At 37.3% G+C, this 21,981-nt stretch overlaps 1 protein-coding gene across 1 annotated transcript; it reads right to left on the bottom strand.

Moving 5' to 3' along the window:
* Positions 1–20,854, bottom strand: sypl2a (synaptophysin-like 2a). Its single transcript, XM_042498729.2, has 6 exons — positions 20,650–20,854; positions 20,359–20,433; positions 9,227–9,348; positions 5,263–5,461; positions 4,712–4,885; positions 1–2,911 (listed from the first exon to the last, which is right to left on the bottom strand). Exons 1-6 carry the CDS (start codon positions 20,662–20,664, stop codon positions 2,765–2,767), a joined length of 732 nt encoding a protein of 243 aa, XP_042354663.2. The 5' UTR covers positions 20,665–20,854; the 3' UTR covers positions 1–2,764.
* Between the last annotated feature and the right edge of the window lie 1,127 nt (positions 20,855–21,981).

The raw sequence follows: 21,981 nt of genomic DNA, 5'->3' as shown, positions 1-21,981 counted from the left end.
TCCAGCAGTTAGAGCTCTCGTGTTTTACACATGTCAATACAGATAAACTGTTGTGTTCTTTTGCACAAACGAGGCATAAAATACATCAAGTCCAATTTCAATAATCCATCACATTAACATTCCACATATTACCATGCTCTACTCGAACTAAGATTTACCTTTTAAAAATGATCAAGCATCTTATGAAAAATGTCTAATTTCAACATGTGGAAAATATATTACTTTACTCATCATGACTCAGACAGCCCCTCATTTATTCCCTACAGAGGCGACGGCGGTGAAATTAAACAGCTGCACAGATGGCCCAATAACTCAGAACAGTTACTTCATAAAGATAATTAGATCCCTCTTAGTGCAATGCAAATAATGAAAAAAGTCGTCAGCTTTGACTGCAGGAGTCCATTACAAACCCTCGTCATGTAAGGCACCGGCTGTAAAGGTACATGTGGAGCAGGACTATAGGCAGGAGTCATTACAGCCAGGTCACATAGATGTAGCAACCACAGTTTGACACTTTTCTTACTTTAACTATTTCTCATCACAAAATTAAGCCTCGTGCTACTCAGTGACAGAACAAATTAAACAGCAAAACAGATATTACAAAAAAACCCAAGGAGAAGCTGCACACAGACATGTTTCCATTGGGAAATACACACACAGAAACCCAACATTGGTTTTAAAAAAATATGCAAAAGACCAATTAATGTTGATAAAAATACATATGAGCTGTATATAAATAACCTTTTTGCAAAAGAGAGTTCAAACAAGAATGGGTGTTAGTGTTTTGCTGAGTAGTGTAAATGTAACATTAGGATCAGAACAGGAACTAAACACAGGTTGGCCTGACATCTGTCAGTCACTTCCACTGAGTAAACATGTAGAGAACCTGCCGCGTTCTGAATACAGGCGGAGAACAAACAAGGCTGCAGCAAACAGTCATAACCGACCGGAAACTTCGCCCAAAGACTGCGCTTTCAAAATAAAAGCCTCTGCTTCCTCACTTGAAAGACAGCGACAGGCAGTAGTGCGATTTTTCTTTTTACGTAGTGTTTTTCTTTTTTTACTTGGTGTATACATTTTTAAGCACAAGAAAATCTAAGTGTTTTGAAACTTTAACCGCCATGAGGTTATAAAGTATATTTAAGTGTGTGTGTGTGTGTCAGTAGGTTAGAACATGTGGGGACATGGCGTGGCGATTATTTTATAGTTAGATGGTGATTTGGAGGCACATGCCTTCGTCCCATTATACAGCAGAGCGCTGCTATCAGCTCTTTCTTTAACTGGAGAAAAAGTTACATTGGTTTATCAGTACTTGGAACAGGTAGTGTAGCACTTCATTTTACAAAAACCTGAGTAAACTGGCTTGATTTCTTTAAAAAAAACACCGGAAGAAGGCAACGAGAAAAGAAAGAATAGCACAACAAAAGACAAAGAAAGAAATTAGTAAACTATTTGAAAAATAGTGGGAAAAAAGTAAAACAAATGGTTAATTGCCTTCTCCCCATGTTTAAAAGGATGGGGAGAAGGCAATGAGCAACAAGAAAATAAATGGCCCAAAAATTTGCAAGAAATCATTAAAAAGTACAAGAAAATTATCTGAAAATTAGTGACAAAAATAAAAAGCCAATAAAATAAGAAAAAAAGAGTTATCTGGAAAGAAAATGCTTAAAAATCATGATAATTTTTCAACATTTTAAATAAGTAATTTTAATACTTATACATATAGTTTTTCCCTAGCTGTTTTTCCCTCAACACTTTCCATAACTTAAAAATAAAAAAAAAAAATCTACAAATTTCTTGCAATTTGTGGAACATTTCCTACCCAGTTGCTTATTGCCTTTTTTACCCATATTTTTTGAAAGAAGTCACACCAATTTGGTTCAAAGGTTTTTAAATACTTGTGAAAGACCTCTGACAGCAGCACAAGAAAAGTGATGTGGCTCCAGGTTTTAAAGGGTTAACTGGACTCGTTGACAGATCAGCTCAGGTGTGCATGGGCTCCCTCCTACAGAGTTTGCTTCTGGATTTACTTTCTTCAGGAAACGCTTTTACTGGAGTGAGGGCTGTTTGCTTTCAGTTTCTTAATAGTCTGCCTTTTTCTCTGGCTGAAGAGCAGCAGAGATCCTCTGTTCTTACAGCACAGTTTCATCACCAGGTGTCTCCCTGAGGGACGGACATTTGGGGAGGACACTGTGCTGATGTGGAGGGCTGCTGTTCAACACCAGACACATACAGCTAGGGCTGGGCAACATAGTGCCGTGGCATTAATCAGTAATTTGGAGATGAGATTTTGGATGTCTTTTTCTAGCTTTGAAGGCTGTGTTATAGTAATATCAATTTCTAAATGTATCAGACTGTTCTAGTTGTTTTATTACTGATTATTACTGATGAACAATTATCAAAAATCTATTATGTATTTATTTGGTGAAAGCACCAATAGTTGACCCTACAATATCGTTTCAATATCGATGTTGAGGTATTTGGTCAAATATATGATAATATTTGATGTTTTCTATATGGCCCAGCCCCGCAGACAGTGACAACTGATTCTGACTGAGAAAGAAAAAATGAGCGGGGTTGATCACTCGTTGGGGGACGATGTTAACTCGAGCTAAACACCCTCAACTTCAGTATATAGCTCTGACAGGTGTTGGGAGGTATAGGGGAGTTTTTGGGACAATTGCCTTCCTTTTGTTTACGTTTCTGCAGGTGAACATTGGAGACCAGTGTTGGGCATGTTTCTGCTGTGGGCACAGGGTTAAGCTTAGGGACCCTCAGTGATGTGGCTAGGGCCCAGGGGCCCCTCCTTGTCCATGGTGGCTGGTGGGAGGGGATCCTTGTGGAAAGGAGTCTCCTTGTAAATGAACCAGCAGTTACCTGCCCACAGGATCAAGTTCAAAAAGCCAAATATCTGCAGAGAGGACAGCAAAAACAGATGACATGAGTGACACAAAATAATGTGCACCGAGGATTATTAACACTTTGTGTTCAGTGTGTGTTGAAAAAAGTGTATAAGTTAAGTGGAGTTGCACTTGATCTACACTGTTAATATTCTGTATATTATATATCATAATTTGTTAGGGCTGTCAGCGTTAATTAATGGCTGTGAGTTATTTTGAAGGAACAGTAAATTTACACTCTCATACAAGCTGTACACTGACTACTTTACATTGTAGCCAAGTGTCATTTCTTCAATGTTGTCCCATGAAAAGATAAAATAAAATATTTACAAAAATGTGAGGGGTGTACTCACTTTTGTGAGATACTGTACATTAACAAGGATGAGACACATGAAGTCATGGTGACCTTGACCTTTGACCACCAGAATGTAATCAGTTCATCCTTGATTCAAAGCGAACGTTTGTGCAAAATTTGAAGAAATCTCACTCAAGGCATTCGAGACATCCCTTTTATGATAATGGGAGAAATCGACGGACATACAACCTGAAAACCTGATGCCCCTGGACACCGCTATCGCCGGCACGTAGGCCTTAATTACCAAATCTATCTTTAATGTCACAAACTGCTCAGCACCACCACTGCTACCAACACACATGTTCTGCAGTAGACATACTGAAATTTGAACACGACTGACCTTAAAAACAGGCTTAAAATAGCATCAACACATTATTGTCAGCAAATGTAGATAACGGGAAATACAGTTATTGCATTTACACATTTATTTTCACTCAAAACAGTGTATGTAAGACTTTACTTCCATTTTACAAAGTGCATTTAAATTTTTTTAAGTTTCAATTTTTTCCCCATGTATTTGCATTTTTAAGATGTTTGAAAGACTTATTTAAATCATTTAAATACCTTATGGCCTTATTTATAGATTAATGAATTTCATGGCTTTTTTTCATGCAAATGCAAATCGCACTAAGTTTATCACGGTGATGTTTCTGAAAACACAGTGAACAGCTGGTGAAAGCAGTCAGTGTGGTGCTTGATGGCTGAACAGTGGACATCAGTTAAGTTCATTCACAGCAGCAGTTACAACATGTAGCCAAAAAACTTTGTTTAAAAAATGACCAATAATTCTGCCTTCTATCTTCTACCTTCAATCAGGCCCCAAACTGACATTTGACTGTCAGCCTGAACTGCTGCCGATAGAAAGTTAGAATTTAAGGATTCAAATTCTGAAAGTTTAATGAATATTTTATATTTATGATTAGGACTGATGTTGGCTAAAAAAATGCTCAATGAATGTAGAAAATCATATTAATGTTGTTTTTTTAAAAGCTTGATTTCATAAAGCACATTTTGTGTTCACAGCAATAAGAGCGTGTGAATTATTAAAGCAAAGGGTTAAAAAGACTGATAGGCAGATATTCACAACTCTGCAGGAAACATAATATAAAATACATTAAGTAGCTTTACTTTTAGGTTTATGTAAAACTCCATAAGCAGGGATGAATGCTAAAATATACATTTAACTACACTTTAACAGTTACCTACAAATAAAAGTACTTTTTATTTTATTTTAATGCTTACACCACCCAGTTATCCTCTATTTCATACTGATAATAACTCTGCAGGTCTATAAAATTGTGACCTGATTACAAAAATAGGTTCAAACTATTAGTGGCCTGGGTGTGTGTTTAGATAAAAGGCCGTGTCGATGTGGTCAAACAGTCTGCCTGCACATTCTATACTAACAATCATACATGCGATGATGCAGCAGCCGCTCTACTCGAACATGACTCACCACAGAGGCGTTGAGGCGGCCCATGGAAGGAAACTCTCCTGGCTTACAGACATCGCTACATATCTCCACGAGGTGCTCCGGGTTAGTGGCCCATTTGACATCAGTCAGGCCTTTGCCCCAGGCTGAGGAGGACACGAGCCACAGGAAGGCGAAGGCAGCCGTCACCACCAGGTCCTGGCAGGAAGCACACAGTAAACACTGAGCATGTTTATATATATACACATTGATATCACATCAGTATTTAGAAGGTTCTTAGTTACTGTTCAACCTTATCTTCTATATAAAATGACTTCTTCTCTTCTTCCATATAGATGTCACATATATGATTATTAAGTCCAGCTAAAGCAAAATAAATATGTGTTGGTCACACCACAGTGAAATATGGCACCCACCACCCAGCAAAAATGTAATCCTAAAAAAATACCCACGTATATAACATTAGGTTTCAAAATTGTGAAAAAATGCACAGTAATCTCTGCTCTTTGCATGTCTGCTGAAGGAGCTGAAGCTACATTTGTGGAGTGGGGGTGGGATCAGAGGATGTGACTCACTATGATGGGCCCGCGGGCAGTCTGGCGGTAGATGTTCTGGTAGCCCAGGTAGAGGATCAGTGTGGCGGTGCAATAAAGGAACCCAAACACACCGACACACACAAAGAACTCTGCCGAGGAGGAGAAGTCGCCCTGCAGGAAGGTCTCATTGGCTGGACCACCGTTACATGTGGGTATGTAATATGGGTTCGCTGGCAACCTGAAGGTAGGGAGAGAAAGAGAAAGCTCTTATAACACTTGCTCTGATAGATTTTGTCTTTTGCTCTTTTGTTGTGTGATTTCTGAGAAAACAAGGCCTCACCTGGGTCACTCCTTTATCCAAGGAAGGCAAGAAGAGAGAATATATAAAAAGGTTTAAACAAGTGCACAAAAAAACCCAGAGCCTTCAACTCGTCATCTGCATAGTAGATGACGAGTTGAAGGTTCTGGGTTTTGATTGATTGAATTTTTTATTTTAGAAATGTTTTTTTTTCCCTTAAGGCCATAAACATAAAATCATCCACTATTTGATCCAATGTTTGAAATAAATATATAGAAATGAAATATATATGTACACACATACGCATACATACATACAGAAACATACAAATATACTGTAGGTCATTGTAACCAAATGTGCCCTACAAAAGACAATTCAGTTTATGAACAATTTATCATAGAAACTTTAACTTATATATTGAGTTCATTTGTCATATATGTATATGTATATGTGTATGTGTATGTGTGTGTGTGTGTGTGTGTGTGTATGTGTGTGGGTACACCCATATACACACACATACACATGTGAGTGTTCATACACATGTACACTCACACATGCACATACAAATCACAGTGTGGTGGGATTTGATTCTCACAACAAACAGAAGAGCCCTTCCCCTGATATAAGAATATCAGTGTCAATTTAGGTATTGGAAATCTATCTAATTGTCTAATTGACATTAATCACACTGGACCACATGATCATGAGAAGTGAAACTCTTCAGTAGTTTGGTTCATGTTTGGAGAAGAAGACTCTTATAGAGCCACAAAGGTATGTTGATTCCCGATGAAGGGCTATATGTAACTGAATGGCATTAAAAGTGCTACTGGCTGCTTGAATCAAATCTCTATGAGCAATCTATGTTAGAAAATACACATATTCAAGCAGGCTGCCACTGAGGGGAACTGAAAGGTAAACATTTTTACAGCTAAATCTTTTGTCTTACATTATGGTGCTCAGAGAGAGATTTACTGTAAAGTAACTTTTAGAATAGATTCTTTAATATGCTGCTGTCACTGAAGTACTGTCATTGTCTGCACTACTGCTTTGACCTCATTTCCTTCATGTGTATGGATCTAATTACCTGCCAAACAAAACAAAACAAAACAAAACAACAAAACAAATGTCCTATGATCTATTAACAAACAATGTAGTTTGCAAATGAAAAACATGATTGACAAACTAATACGTACCTATCAAACAAAATACACAACATCTACTACGTCATGCTTCAGAAGCAAACACAACATGTCTTACAAGTACCAAAAAATCCATTCTCCAATAACAACAAGACAACATATGACTTTTGGCACAATGACGCTGGATTTTTCTCACAAAAGTCTCAAGTAATTCTACCTCCACAGCAGCAGGTGGCGTTATGAGTCACTTTAAACAATCCGGGAGGGAGACACTGACGTTTACAGCAGTTTCGCTAACTTCTTGACTTTCTTGCTGATCATTAAGAAAAAAATGATGATGGAAATATTTGGACTTGTTGACATCATGGCATCAAACTTTTAAGCATGGTAATAACAACCTTGGCTGAGAGTGAAATTGCTGCTGGCTCCAAGGTGGAGGAATTAAGTTTGGAGTAGGGCTAACGTGTCAACGCACGTTACGTGAACCAACGTATTGACGTCGCACCTAGTGCACTTGAATAAACAAGGTCAGTCAGCATGCCAATTACATGCTCCCTCAAAACTTGCAACATCTGTGGCATCGTGCTGTGTGATAAAACTGAACATTTCAGAGTGCCCTTTTATTGTGGCCAGCCTGAGGCACACCTGTGCAATATTCATGCTGTCTAATCAGCATCTTGATATGCCACACCTGTGAGTTGGGATGGATTATTTCGGCAAAGGAGAAATGCTCACTAACACAGATTTAGACAGATTTGTGAACAATATTTGCAAGAAATGTGTCTTTTCTGTATATAGAAAATGTTTTAGATCTTTGTTCAGCTCATGAAAAATGGGAACAAAACAAGTGTTGCATTTATATTTTTTTCAGTGTATACATATATATACACACACACACAAACATATATATATATATATATATATATATATATATATGTATGTGTGTGTGTATAAATAGAGAGTACCACCTAGGTTTACATTTCGACCAGCCTGTAACAAAATTACCTGATGACCCTGATTCCTGCGTGCACACGGCGGAAAGAAGAGGGAGATGGGATGGGAGGTGTTGCCGTCTGAGACTGTTCATAAAAATTTGTCTTTTGTGTATATAGAAAATGTTTTATATCTTTGTGTTTAGCTCATGAAAAATGGGAGCAAAAACGAAAGTGTTGCGTGTATATTTTTGTTCAGTATGTATATGTATATATATATATATGTGTGTGTGTGTGTGTGTGTGTGTGTGTGTGTGTATATATACATAAATTAATGTAGGACTGTGTGTGTGTGTGTGTGTGTGTGTGTGTGTTGCTGGTTCTGATGTACACTGCACACACTACATATATTTTTTATAGGTTCAAGGGTACTTTTTGTGTTTGGCTATTGTTAAGATGTGTATTTGTGGTTGATTGTATTTTGTTGTGCTTTTTATATTTTATACAGGATCTGACTCTCACTGAGTTTCTGTTGTTTGCATATTGAAGAAATGAGAGGTAATGATTGTGTAGTTTTTACTGGATATTTGAAGACAAACTATTATGTTTATATTGACACAGATAATGGCAACACTGTTGTAATTTTATGTTCTTTAAATTAATAAGATACTATTTTTCCATATTTTGTGATATCATTAAGAATATTGTTATTGCAAAAATACCCTGAAATATTGCATGTTTTAAGGCACTGCCCACCTTTAGCACGCATGCTCTGTTTTCTCATCCTTGTTTCTGCTCTATAACATGAGAGCACAGTTTATTCCACTGAACATCATTTATATGGGCCTGCAAGCAGTTACCTTATCATATACTGTTTACTGCTATTAAAGAGATTTTTTTTATTGTGACATTAATTTCAGCTTTTTGGCCAAGTCCTGTTTGATAGTGGATCTAAATGCAGCTGCCCCACAATAACTGCTGGCACTGGATAGCCTGTAGCATTTAGCCTCACAAACAAGTCATGTGCATCTCCAGTCATTTCACAACAGAAACACAAGAGACATTAACTGCAACATCACAATTGTGTATTTGGCGTTTCTGAGACAAAAAATAAGCCATTAAAGAAAGTAGCAGTAGAGAATGAATGCTGAACCAGCTGGGACCAAGTGGAAAAACTATATTTTTCACCAGATGATGGCAGTAATTTACAACTGTTTTGTTTACCAGCTTAAAAATAAGAAAGATACAATATCGCCATTTTATGTCCTGAAATACAGTTCATAGCTGTATTTCCACTGTTTTCACACACCCCTTTTTTCTGGAGCATTAACTACTTATGTGCGTCATCTTTTTTTATTTATTCAATGTTGTTTTTATTGTTGTTTGTCTTTCATTATTATTACTATTACTATTATCATCAGTATCATTATTATTTTAGAATTTATTCTTTTTGTTTAGCCATTAAAAAAATGACACCATTTGTACTGCATTTTTAATTATCTGCACTCTATTTTGTCTTCAATCTGTACACTAATTAATATTTTTGCTTTAAAAAAAAAAATTCAATGAAACAAATTTTGACAACAAAGAAGAAAGATATATAGCAAAGGCAGGGCTCTAGTGTTCCACAGTACCTGAATGGGTAGCCAAACTCAGCTGTTGCGTCCACCGGCTCTTTGGCTCCTGGGCAGTTGACAGTAAAGTGGCTCTTCCCAGAGTAACCTCCAGTGGTGGCAAAGGCAAAGATGGTAAACACCTGCAGAGGCAGAGACATATGGAAGGGTTATAGGTTTTAAAAGAGAGGACAGTTTTCCGGAGCCCAAAAGGCTACCTAAATAGGTGTCATGCAAATATGCATGTGTCCTATGCTACAGTTGGTTGATAGTGCAATTTAATGGTAACATGAATGACACCCGGAAAAAATACAATGCATGTTTTTATTCTTTGATGGCTGTGGGATCAAAAATTGCAGATTGAATGGGTTTCAATGGAGCATTTTTTGATCTTAACAGTCTGAATGTAACAATTTAGTTTCCACAGTGTATTTTACACTTATTGTAGGAGCTGAGCTGGAAATTCCAAGATTAAACTAAAATACACAATCCTGCCAAAATTCATGCCATATACATTAACACAACCAAAACTATAAAAAAAAATTTAAGATTCAAAAGCAACACTCCCCAAGGTTTAAATTATATCTAAATAACAATAATAATAATTATTATTATTGCAACCATTGTTATCATTATATATATATATGTATATATATGTATGTATATGATTCTGGTCCTGGTTGCGCCGATGCTGTGATCTTGCCTTTGGACAACTCCCTTTCACCCTTTCACATATGCATGAGACTGTTATCATCTCTATCAACATCATTATAGAGAGCAATTACTAATTTCACACCTACCATTATTGTAATTTGACATGCATCTGTTTCTATTGTTCTGTGCCCCCCCTCTCCCCCCCTCTCTTTCTCTTTCCTTTTTTGCTATGATTGTATTTCACTTGCTATTTACGGCATCTATTGCTCGTCTGTTCGTCCTGGAAGAGGGATCCCTCACTATCCTCTACCGCTCTTCCTGAGGTTTCTTCCTCTTTTTCCCGTTACAGGGGTTCTTTTTGGGAGTTTTTCCTTGGGTGATGTGAGGGTCTAAGGGCAGAGGGATGTCATTACACTGTAAAAGCCCTCTGAGGCAAACCTTGTTTTGTGATAATGGGCTATATAAATAAAACTGACTTGACTTGACTATATATGTATATATATATATATATATATATATATATATATATATATATATATATATATATATATGTATATATATGTGTGTGTGTGTGTGTGTGTGTGTGTGTATATATATATATATATATATATATATATGTGTGTGTATGTATATGTATATATGTATGTATATGTGTGTGTATATATATATATATATATATATATATACACACACACACACACACACACACACACATATATATATATTAGTGCTGGGTTAATCGGCGTTAACGCTGCGTTAACTGGATTCTTATCGCGATAAGCAAATTATCGCTACGATAAACTATTCACTAAGTTGGGTCTATACAGTGAGCAAGGCACCAATTTCACTTTGTTGTTTAAGCGCGGATGTATACCTGGTCAAATTACGCGGAGGGGGCGTGAACAAGGCGGAAGCTGGTCTGCCTGAGTGACTGGAGTGATTGGCTCAAGCCGTGTCACAAAGCTACTGACTGTTAATGGTCTTCTTCATGACCTCTAATGTAGGCCCACAGTTCAGTTAGGGTCATGTTATCAGAGGCTGCACCCTCTGCTGTTCATTCCAGTTAGCAGGAAAAAGCTTTTTCCACATGGAGACAGAACCTGTGTTCCTAAATGTCTGTGTTTAACAAAATAAAAAAAAGTTAAACACCAAAGTAAATCTTATGGAACATTATTTTCTTTACCAAATATTATAGTGGAACAGCTTTCTCAAGCAGTTTGTGATGCATTTTCATCATTTAGATAGATAGATATTATTTTGAATGTCTTTGGCAAAATTCAAATCTATAATTTTAATCTAGATTAATCTAGATTAACTACAGGATTGCAGTGAGATTAATCTAGATTAAAAAAATTAATCTATGCCCAGCACTAATATATATATATATATATATGACAGATTATAGGCCACTCAGTCCCTTTTTACCTGTGTAAATTCCTTGAAAAGACCAATGCAACAAACATAATGCAATTTTCAACTTGCCAAAAAGTGATTGCAGCTGCTATCTTGTTACTGAAACATTGTTCCTGCCTAAAAATGACTAGATTTAATTCTTGGGGGTTGTATTGGACTACTTGTAATCACGACAGTCCTTTTTTTTTACCTGTGTAAATACCTTTAAAGCCCCAACGAAATGCACAAAAAAGCAATTGCAGGGATTGCAGCAGCTATCTTGTCACTGAAAGGACCTTACAATATGATACAGAGAAACCCAAAAGTTCCCACAATGAGCATGCACTTGGCAACAGTGGAGACTCAACGACTGCACTTAGGTCCCCTGAAACAAAACAAAACAAATACACATGAAGTGTTGTAACTTTAGGGGTATGACATAAGGAAGTTGCTCTGATGGCTGAATGATTTATTAACAGGATCTTGTAATAATTAAAAATTTTGATCAAATTATTTTGAAGCAGGAACAACCTTTCAGTGGCAAGACAGGAGCTGCACTCACTTTTTGGTAAGTTGAAAATTGCATTTTATTTGCTGCACTGGTCTTTAAAGGCATTTAAACAGTTAAAAGAGGACTGAGTGAGCTACAGTCTGTCAATTGTAATCACTGTGAATGAAATCAAGTCATTTTAAGGCAGAAATCACCTTTCAGTGGCAAGATAGGAGCTGTAATCACTTTTTGGCAAGTAAGAAATTGCATTTTATGCATTGCATTGGCCTTTGAGGGTATTTACACAGGTAAAAGGCGACTGGGTACGCTATAATCTATCAAATATATCTCTGTGAATGAAATCAAGTCATTTTGAGCCCCACAGCCTGACTGTCAGGTGTCTCAAGCTTAAACCTGATTCCACTGCTGTAACTCTGATTTAATAAAAAATAAATCCTTAAAAAGTTTCTGTAAAAATTAAAGTAAAGCCAGTTTAATGACTGGTGACTAGTCTGCATCTGACACTATGAGATACTGCTGTTACTCGCTAATGTCACTTTTTTTAGGCCCATATGACAGTCAGTAACTCATGGAAATATAGATTAAACTCAGTACCAACTGTGCTGTCTTTTAGGATCAGAGGTACACTTACATTTCAGTCAATATAAAATGAAAAAAACTATGCTTTTTCCTTTCCCATATTTCTCTGATGTGATTTTCACTCTCTGAACTAACATTCTGTCACTATATAAACTAACTATCACCTTCCTCCCTGCTGCTGTCACATCCTTTTCCACACAGGAAACTCCCTCCCTCCCCCTCTGCCGCAGGGAGAACTTCAAGAACTCTACAACAAGCTAATGTTAGCCTCAAATGCTGCAACATTTAGTGTTGCTTGGCAACACTGTCAGCTACTCTGGGACTATCGCTACTTTTTAAATGATGTTATCATAATCATTATCAGAGATTTTAATGACTAAATATTAAAAAAAAACAACTAAAATCAAATATTAATGTTTGAAATTATGGGGTTGGGCCCAAAGAATCGGTGAGCAGTTTGTGAGGTTTAAGACTAGATCAGTAAACCTCAGCACTGACCACAGGAGATTTCTAGAACAATTTTCATGAGGGGTGAAAAGGGGATAAACTGGCCAAAAACTTCTGTAATCTGAGTCCTGCTTAAGGGTTGTTTTTCATATTGTATAAGAATGACTGTCAGCAGAAAGTGTCTTTTAAAGGTTGAAAAAACAAGCCAATATCTACAACTATGCTGACACACAGCAAACCCCAGCAGGAAGAATGGAAAGCAGGGAGCCCAAACTGTTTCCTCCAGCCTTCAACATGACCTGACTGTGCAGAAAACTGGGATGCCACTCCGGGGTCGCCAGAGTCATCTGTGATTGAGCGCAGACTGCAGTCAGGGGTTTAAAAACACTGGAAAAACAGTTCCAGTCCTTTTAATTTCTAATGTGGGCAATGCATTTAGTAGCAGCTTTGGACAGGTTTATACAGCCTCTCTTCTTCTACAGCATGAGCAACTACACTGAAACTTAGGACAGGCTGGAAAATGTTGCTGGCTGTAGAACCTGGACTGGACTCAGACCTGAATTCATCAGCAGGGTTGGGCTCAGGCCGCAATGTCAGGCCTGTGCAGTATTTTACTGGGCACTGTGTAGAAATTGTGCAATCCACATTGTACAAAAGCACATATAAGCCTAACCCTTGAAGACAGTCCTAATATGATATCGCTCCCAATAACCTCTTACACCCTTGGGCATCACCAGAGCCAGGAAAAAACTTGTTAGATTCTATATCTGTAAACACAGCATAAGTTGACTACAATGTTGTTGAGAACCTGAGTGATGCTGTTTCATCCTATTTTTAAAGGCAAGACATTAGGAGCTAAAATAGAGACACAACTAGGAACAGAGCGGAGTGGGATTTCATACAGTAGCTCACATTGTAGACATGCCACCTCAGAAACTAACATGTGGAACGCAGTAATGTTAAGAGTTTCATTGAGGCTGGAATTCTCATGACTACTTTTAGGAGAATATAATGGTCTTACAACTTTCTGAACATTGTTGCACTGCTTCCATAAAGTCAATCAAATGTTACTCAGAAATGACCAGGAAAAGTAATTGTATAAACTTTGTAACATAATTTTAATGTAATTACGATAATCATGAATATTTTTTTCCTAGCTTTATTTATTTTTTCCTTGGACATTTTTCCCTGGCCTTTTTAAAAATCATTTTCTAAATCTACATATTTCTTACAGTTTGTGGAAGACTGCCTCTTTCCCATATTTTTGGAAGAAATATGCAACAATTTGCTCAGATTTCAAAGGTTTAAATATTTGTTAAATGTGTCTGAAAGCAGCATAATATTGATGTCGCTCCAGGTTTCAAAAGGTTAATAAAAGATAATTGTTCTTCACCAACACTGAGAGTTTTAAAAAACTGTCTTTATATCAGTCTCTAAAATACTTCAAACATATCTAGTACTTTCTCATGCTGTATTGGATAGCAATGCATATTTGGGTTTAATGCACACTGTTATTAAAGTTTTTCCATGAGCCAAAAAGGTTAGAAAAAGAACGAATGGAAATAGTTTACATGACAGTGACAATATGATGACATGGTCCCCAAAAAATTGTCCTGCTCTCATAATGAAATGGTGGTGTCTCTGTAACTGTCTTGTTAAGAATATATGAATAAGTACTTCAGTACCTAAGGACACTGTGTGACAAAGAGCACCCCCTCCCCCTTCCCAGGACATCCTTCCCCCAATGAAAAGCTTCTGATTAAGGCATGTGATTCTTGCTTCCGGACTTTCTCGCAAGAATAATGTTCTTTGTTCACTTACACCCACATCTGCCGAGGCACATTCCCAAATCATCAGGGTCCTTCTAAGCTCCATAACATTTGTAAGAAGTGAGCCACGGTACAGGGCATGAGGTTAAGAGCCTGCAGGCCGCAGGAGTGGAGTAAAGACAGGGAGGTAAACAACAGAAACACAGAGAGAGAGCTGCAGTGCAGTATTTAGCAAGCATCCGGCCCACTGAGGATCTTCAGGAATGGGTTTCATCTTTCAGGTTTCTCTGGATCTCCACAACATTTCTCAGCTTTCATCTCAACCCTGTGTGACCCACCCAGGCCAATCTGACAGCACCTCAAATAAACTCTCCAGACAGGGTGGGGGGGGGGTTCCCTGTCCAGAGTCCAGTGTCCCACCCAGCCTCCCACAGACTGACAAGCATTCCTCAGTACCTCTTCTGTTCAGGGAGTGGCGGGACAGATAGGAGAAACCCCAGCAGCAAACAGTCACAAGGTTCTCACACTAGCACTTTGCATTTTATACAACTTATTTGTATTTAACACATCACGTCAACATATGTGAACACACTGAATGACCCAAAAACAGAAGCAGCTGGTCGTGATCACAAAAATAGCCAGACCACTGCCTGGTGACTACCCTCCACCTGACACTGTAAAAAACTGTGGATACTGGCAAATGTCCATGTTTAGAGGCTGTGGTATACAGAGCAGTTTGACATTCAGTAATATCAATTATAAACATCTTCCTAAACCTTTACAGTAGAGGAGGGAGGCAGCATTAGATTACTAAGAATGCCTCACCCTGGAAGAATTCTGTCTATTTCAGCCTTAAGACTGAAGCAGACTAACAACAACAAAACAAACTTGGTGAACTGCTGAGCAGATTGGATTGGAAACAGCGATCTTTAAAAAGTCAGAAAAACACTCAGTTTAGTCCAGCTGAAGTTATAGCTCCATAAGGCCATTTCATTGGACTGCTGTCCTTGTCCAAGTGTACAAACACCAGGAGACAGTCGATTTATTGACAGAGGTATGTCTGACTCCTCTACGGCAGGTGGAGATATGCCCTCTTTCAAGTAGTTGCAATAAACCTATATTATTTGTACAGTCTGTGATATAGACTGCATCACAATCACTGTTTATTTAACTTTGGGTTAGAAAACCGCTGCATCACGTACATATAATCAAACGGCGCTGAGCAAATTCTGCCTTCATTTATTCGTTTTCTGCCACCTACAAAAATCAATATCAGTTCAAGTGTAGCCTACGCTCTATTTCGAATATTTTCACCGCTTTACCTTGAAAAGAGACAGCTCTTACTGGCGGAGATTTGAAGCTGTTATATAAAAAAAAAAAAACAGACTCGACTGAGAAAAACAGTCATTTCACTCCACCTAACAACCGAGTTCCTGCTCTATCGCTGCCTCCATCAGCTGTTGTGGAAGATAAAGAGGAGACAATATTTAATAACAGTGTACACTTAAACCGATTTTGATTTTTTTGCTAAAGTATGTTTCTCTGCGGCCCCGTCCACAGCAGTATATAGCTTAGTTTTCGTGCTGTGGGACTGTACCTTATTTATCAGGTCAGCTGGGCTGTGACTTTTTTTATGTAGAACAATATATTAAATGTAAAATACTGACTCAAGTCATGTCTTTTACCTGTTCGACCTGAGTTTCTAATGAACTGCCATATCAGATCAGACACCAGTTTCAAACTCTCATCAACTGGTAGATTAATCCTCACATATCGACACATATTAGAGCTGGCGCTTTAGAGCTTTTCCAGGCCTGGAACACGAGATTGTGGAACTCTATGAAGTCAGGGACAGGCAAGAGACACGAGCAGTTGGATGATCAGGTATGTTGTACAACAACCCTGCAGGTTATCCAAAGTTATTTGAGTAAACAAAGGCAAACCATACATGTATTAGCCATGCGGAGCAACTTTCTGGTTCAAGTGCGCTTGTTGGAATAGTTTAACTTTGGATTGACAGATAATTACTTACTGCACGGGAAATTGTGCCCTCACCCTAAGTTTTACCCTCAAATAAAGTGGTTTATAGTTTGGCTTAACTGTTGACTTCTTGACATCTGTTCTCATCGCCTCACTGCTCATGGTTTTTACCCAGAGAAAAAACGACAACCAAATACAAGAAAACAATACACTTACTATTATTAAACCAACCGTGCACCTGTAGGGGGAGATGTAATGCACTTTAAACACCAGTTATCACCCACCATTAACCAGAAGAAGAAGAAGAAGTAGCAGTTGTGGAACAGAAGAAGACGAGACCGTCACTCACGCTTATGCTTGGGTTGAAGCATAACAACAACACTCAACACGCTCATGAAGTTATAATTATTATGATTGTTTTACAGAGCTGCACTACACCATGATTGAATTCACCACGTAATGTTAGCTACAGTAGCTGTATCGATGTCCTGATCAAGTTTTTCTGTCCCCAATCCCGATCAGAGACATTAAATATTGAGTATCTGTTGATACAGAGTCCTGATCCGATACTTTCACTATCAAATACAGCTGCTCAGTGCACACCTTAACAACAAACTGTTACAACCTGAAAGAAATAATTGCATAATTCTACATTTATCATGACGATTATCAATATCAACTGATAAACATTTTTAATCAAGATAACAGTTTTGTTTTGTCTATTTATTCTGTTTAGATTGGCAGCTAAATGATTTAGAAATGTTTTTAACCGTTGTATGGAGGATTTGACATGCCTCCTGACTGGTGATGGAATGTAACTGAGTACATTTACTTAGATACTGTGCTGAAGTATGAATTTGAGGTACTTGTACTTAACTTGAGTCTGTTCTTTTCAAGCCGCTCTATACGTCTACTCCACTACATTTTAGAGGGAAATATTGTTTTTTGTACTTATCTACATTTATCTGAAAGCTTTGGTCAGAAGTTGCTTTAAAGATTAAGTTTTTTGCATAAAAAGCATATGGAAAGTTAATAAAATATTATGTTTAGTCATTTAATCATCTCACAGTTAATACAAGTACAAGGGAAGCAATTGATTAATTAGCCAATTGACAGCCGATTGACAGGACATAACTGGCAACTATTTTTGATAACCATATCCCTCATTTTCTAATTTATTTTAAATAATTTCAAGTTTTTTGGATGTTTTATTTAAAGACTTTTTCTGTTTTTTTCTTTTAATACTTTGAGAACATTTCCCTGATTATACTTAATTTTATTTAAGAAACATTTTCAATGCAAGACTTTAACTGGTGACCGACTGTTTTGACTCAGATTTGTGAAATGTTCTGTTGTTTGACAAGTGCTGTCATGTTCTGGCAATAAATTACAGTTTAAACCACAATTAACCATATGTTTCTTCAACTTTCACCAATAAACAAAAACCCGGGTTTAAACTTGAAAGAAATAATTACACAGTTTTACATTTATCGTGATAATTACCAATATCACCTGATAAAAGATATTTATCATGGTAACATTTTAAGCTATACCACCCAGCCCTGCTGGTCACAATTTGGTTGATATTTAAGGCATTAAGGCTTGACATAGAAAGAATTGTGCAATCAACTAAAACAGTGGATAGAAAGCCAAACTTTTGAACTCTTAACACTTCGCAGCACGGCAGCAGTTATTAGCTCCTGTATGTTAATGACCAACAGGACCTGCTTCACAGGCACACGCCTTAAATACACACAGCCCTGCCTGCTGTATCGGGGCGGTTAGCACAGGAGTCTGCAGCGAGCAGAAATACACAGCACTACGAGTATTAGCAGTCACATTAGAGGGGGCATTCCTGAACTGTTTGCTTTTTTTAGTATACAGTGCATTCAAACTACTCATTTGGAATACCAGCAGCTGGTATTCCTCACAGCAGCCACATGGAGCTGGTTCCCAGGTTCTGCACCAACACATGACATCAACATCATGACTGTCCTGGCTGAAAATACTCAACTGTGAGAAAACATGCAACTACTGTAATCTTGGCTGAACTATTTTATACTGAAGTCACAATATCCTGGCATTTCCTGGTCATTGTTTCAGCCTCCAGTTTGGTGCAGTGCTACACGTAATAATGTGTACTATGCAAAGAGCCTAAGGTAAAACACAGAACGCAGACATCTTAACCTTTAACCTTAGAACACGGAGCAAATTGGTGCCATTTCTTTGGTACCAAATAGTACTTCATTTGTTATTGTAATCTATTAATTCAAAGAAGGGACAATGCACATTATTCCACATTTGAACAAATGTAAATACACCTGGGTGCAAGTTTTCATTAGCGGTCCCTTGCCTGAAAGTTAAGCATCCTAAAATGATATATGAAAAAGAATAATACAATATGAAGATACAGTATGTAGAGAGGTTAAGACTAACAACGTTAACATAAAAAGTCACACAATATAGTTAAACGTGTACAAGTTAAGAATATACAACACAATTTGACAATATAAGCAGATAAACTCCAAATAGCAAATGATGTTTTACAAACTGCATAAAACTAGTAGAGTTAGAAAATTATTCATTAAAAAGTCAGGGAAAAATATGTAGGGAAATATTTTTTAAAAAACTACAGTATATTTATAAATATCATAATTACATATCTAAAATTATTTTACAGAACTATAATAGTTTTTGAACACTTTTTAAAGACACGTTTGGATGTTTATTAATTTATTTTTTACTCTCTTTTTCATTCTTTCTAAATTTATTTTTGTTAATTTTTGAGTAATTTCCTCTTAAATTGCTTATTGCCTTCTTCCCGTATTTTTTTTATTTTTTATTTTTAATTGAGCCAATTTGTCCAGGTTTAAGGGTTAACATTTCACTGGGTAAATCAGTAGCTACATGCATGTTACTGTGGCATAATTTAGCTCAGTGAAACAGGTCAAAAGCCAACACTCCCAGGTTACAAATGAACATAGCACAGACAGAGGTGCCTGCAGCGGTTAACCCTTTGAAACCTGACCAAATTGACTTGATTTCTTTTAGAAACATGGACAGAAGGTGATGCCTAACTTGACAAGAATAATGTCCCAATATTTGCAATTAATAAGTAAAAAGTTACAAGAAACTTACCTAAAATTAGCACACACACAAAAAATACAACAAAATGAAAGGAAAAAAACAATTACAGAAAATGACATGAAAAAAGCTAAAATAAATAAATAATGAATAGAAATATAAAATGAAAAAAAGAGTTTTCAACAAAAACAAAAAATAATTATTTTTTTGGTAGCTTAATTTGAATATATTATCAAATGTAGTTTTCTTGATGTTTTCACCCTATTTATCTCATCAATTTCTCTCTCTCTTACCTTTTTTGGAATCTAATTTTCAGGTAATTTTCTTGCCACCTTTAACTAATTTATTTGCATTTTGGGACAATTCATGCCAAGTTGCTGATTACCTTTTTCCCCATATTTTTTTTTTAAGAATTCAAAACAATTTGCTCATGTTTTATTGGTTTAAATGCATGTGACAGGCGTCTGAACCAACACACGAAAAATGATGTCGATCCAGGTTTCAAAGTTTTAATGCAAGCTTTTTTAAACTTCAGTGTGTGTATTAGAATATATTACTTACTACAATGCAGACACTTTTAGTCTGGTACATAAAACTAGTGGAGTGGATTTGAAGGAAATATCAACATCACGAGGATGAAGTGAGAGGAATGCAGAGTAGATACGGTGGCTAAACACAGATAAGAATACCCTGTAACTAGTCTTATTGAGAGACATTTTAAAGTTGACTTAACTTACCCATTCTAGGACACGAATAAATCCAAGAGGCTCTTTCAAGGGTCCCAGGTCCAGAGCAAACCCAGACACCATTTTCTGTGGATGACAAACAAGGTGTGTAAACGACCCACTATGACACAGAGAGTGGATAAAATAGAGTTAGCCAGGTGTAAAGGAATTAGCGTTCACATTAGCACCCAAACACCTCGCTATCGTTACCTGTTCGTCACCTTGTAGCTAACTGGCCCTGCCCTTGTTAGCCTGCTAGCGACATGCTAACGCTAACTCACGTCAACCTGCTAACTCACCCACCTGAACAGTGTCCATGGAGACGCGCAACAAGTACAAAATAGTTTGTGTTTCACTCCTGAAGTTTTCACTTTCGCTAAAAAGTTAGTTACTCGGTTTGCATTCGAGCGGTGGCAAGAAATACAACAGCTACTGGCTGTCAGCGGGCGGTGAAGCAGCAGCCAGACAGCAACTGATAAGACTGGTGTCAAACTCTGGACGGCTCAACCGCTGTCAGACTGAGCAAAATAAAAGACTCCACTTCCGCTTACTACCTTTCAGAATAAGCAACAAAATAGTTACTCAAGAATGCGTGGATGCTGGTAAAGTGGGACTCTTTATGAAAATTTACATTCTGTGTGATCTTAAATTATGATCCACATGCCTTAGCCCCTCATGATATAATTCTGAATAGCTTATGGGAAAAAAAGAAGCATTAACCCTTAAGGATTGTTTAGTGCATTTTATGCACTTTACGTTTTTTTTAGATAGATAGATAGATAGATAGATAGATAGATAGATAGATAGATAGATACGTACTTTATTGATCCCGAGGGAAATTTAAGTAACCAGCAGCATATTAAACATACAGAATAGAATATAGACCAATAAATATATAAGCAATATATACAGAGAAAAAGAGAGATGCAGAATATGCAAAAACACAAGATATAAAAAGCGACAATAACAATAAAAACAGTGCAATGCCAGTAAAAACAGTGCAACAGTGCAAACAGTGTTTATCTGTGTGAGGAGGAATTGAAGAGTCGTATGGCCTGTGGGACAAACGACTTCCTCAGCCTGTCAGTGGAGCAGGACAGGGACAGCAGCCTGTCACTGAAGACACTGCTCTGCCTGATGATGATGCCGTGCAGAGGGTGGTGGGCATTGTCCATGATGCAGAGCAGTTTGCTGAGAGTCTTTCTCTCTGCCACTGATGTGATCGAGTCCAGCTCTGTGCCGACCACAGAGCCAGCTTTTCTTACCAGCCTGTCCAGCCGAGAGGCGTCCCTCTTCTTGATGCTGCCTCCCCAGCACACCACAGCATAGAAGAGGACACTTGCCACAACAGACTGGTAGAACATCAGTAGGAGTTTCCGGCAGATTTTGAAGGACCCCAGCCGCCTCAAGAAGTAGAGCCTGCTCTGAGCCTTCTTGAGGCTATATATATAATTTTGGCTGTGTTCATGCATATGGCATATGTTTTAGCAAGATTGTGTATTTATATATATATATATATATATATATATATTTATCACCATAATTGCATATTTAAAATTATGTTACAGAATTATTTTTTTTTTTAGCATTATTCTTCTTAGCAAGTTTGTTTCATTTGATTCATTTATTTATTTC

Source organism: Plectropomus leopardus, chromosome 2, assembly GCF_026936395.1.
Source record: "Plectropomus leopardus strain MGB_pleo_1.0 chromosome 2, ASM2693639v1, whole genome shotgun sequence".
NCBI classification, from domain to species: Eukaryota; Metazoa; Chordata; class Actinopteri; order Perciformes; family Serranidae; genus Plectropomus; species Plectropomus leopardus.
Note: the sequence above shows the minus strand (reverse complement) of the source record. Positions and strands in the feature narration are given on the sequence as shown.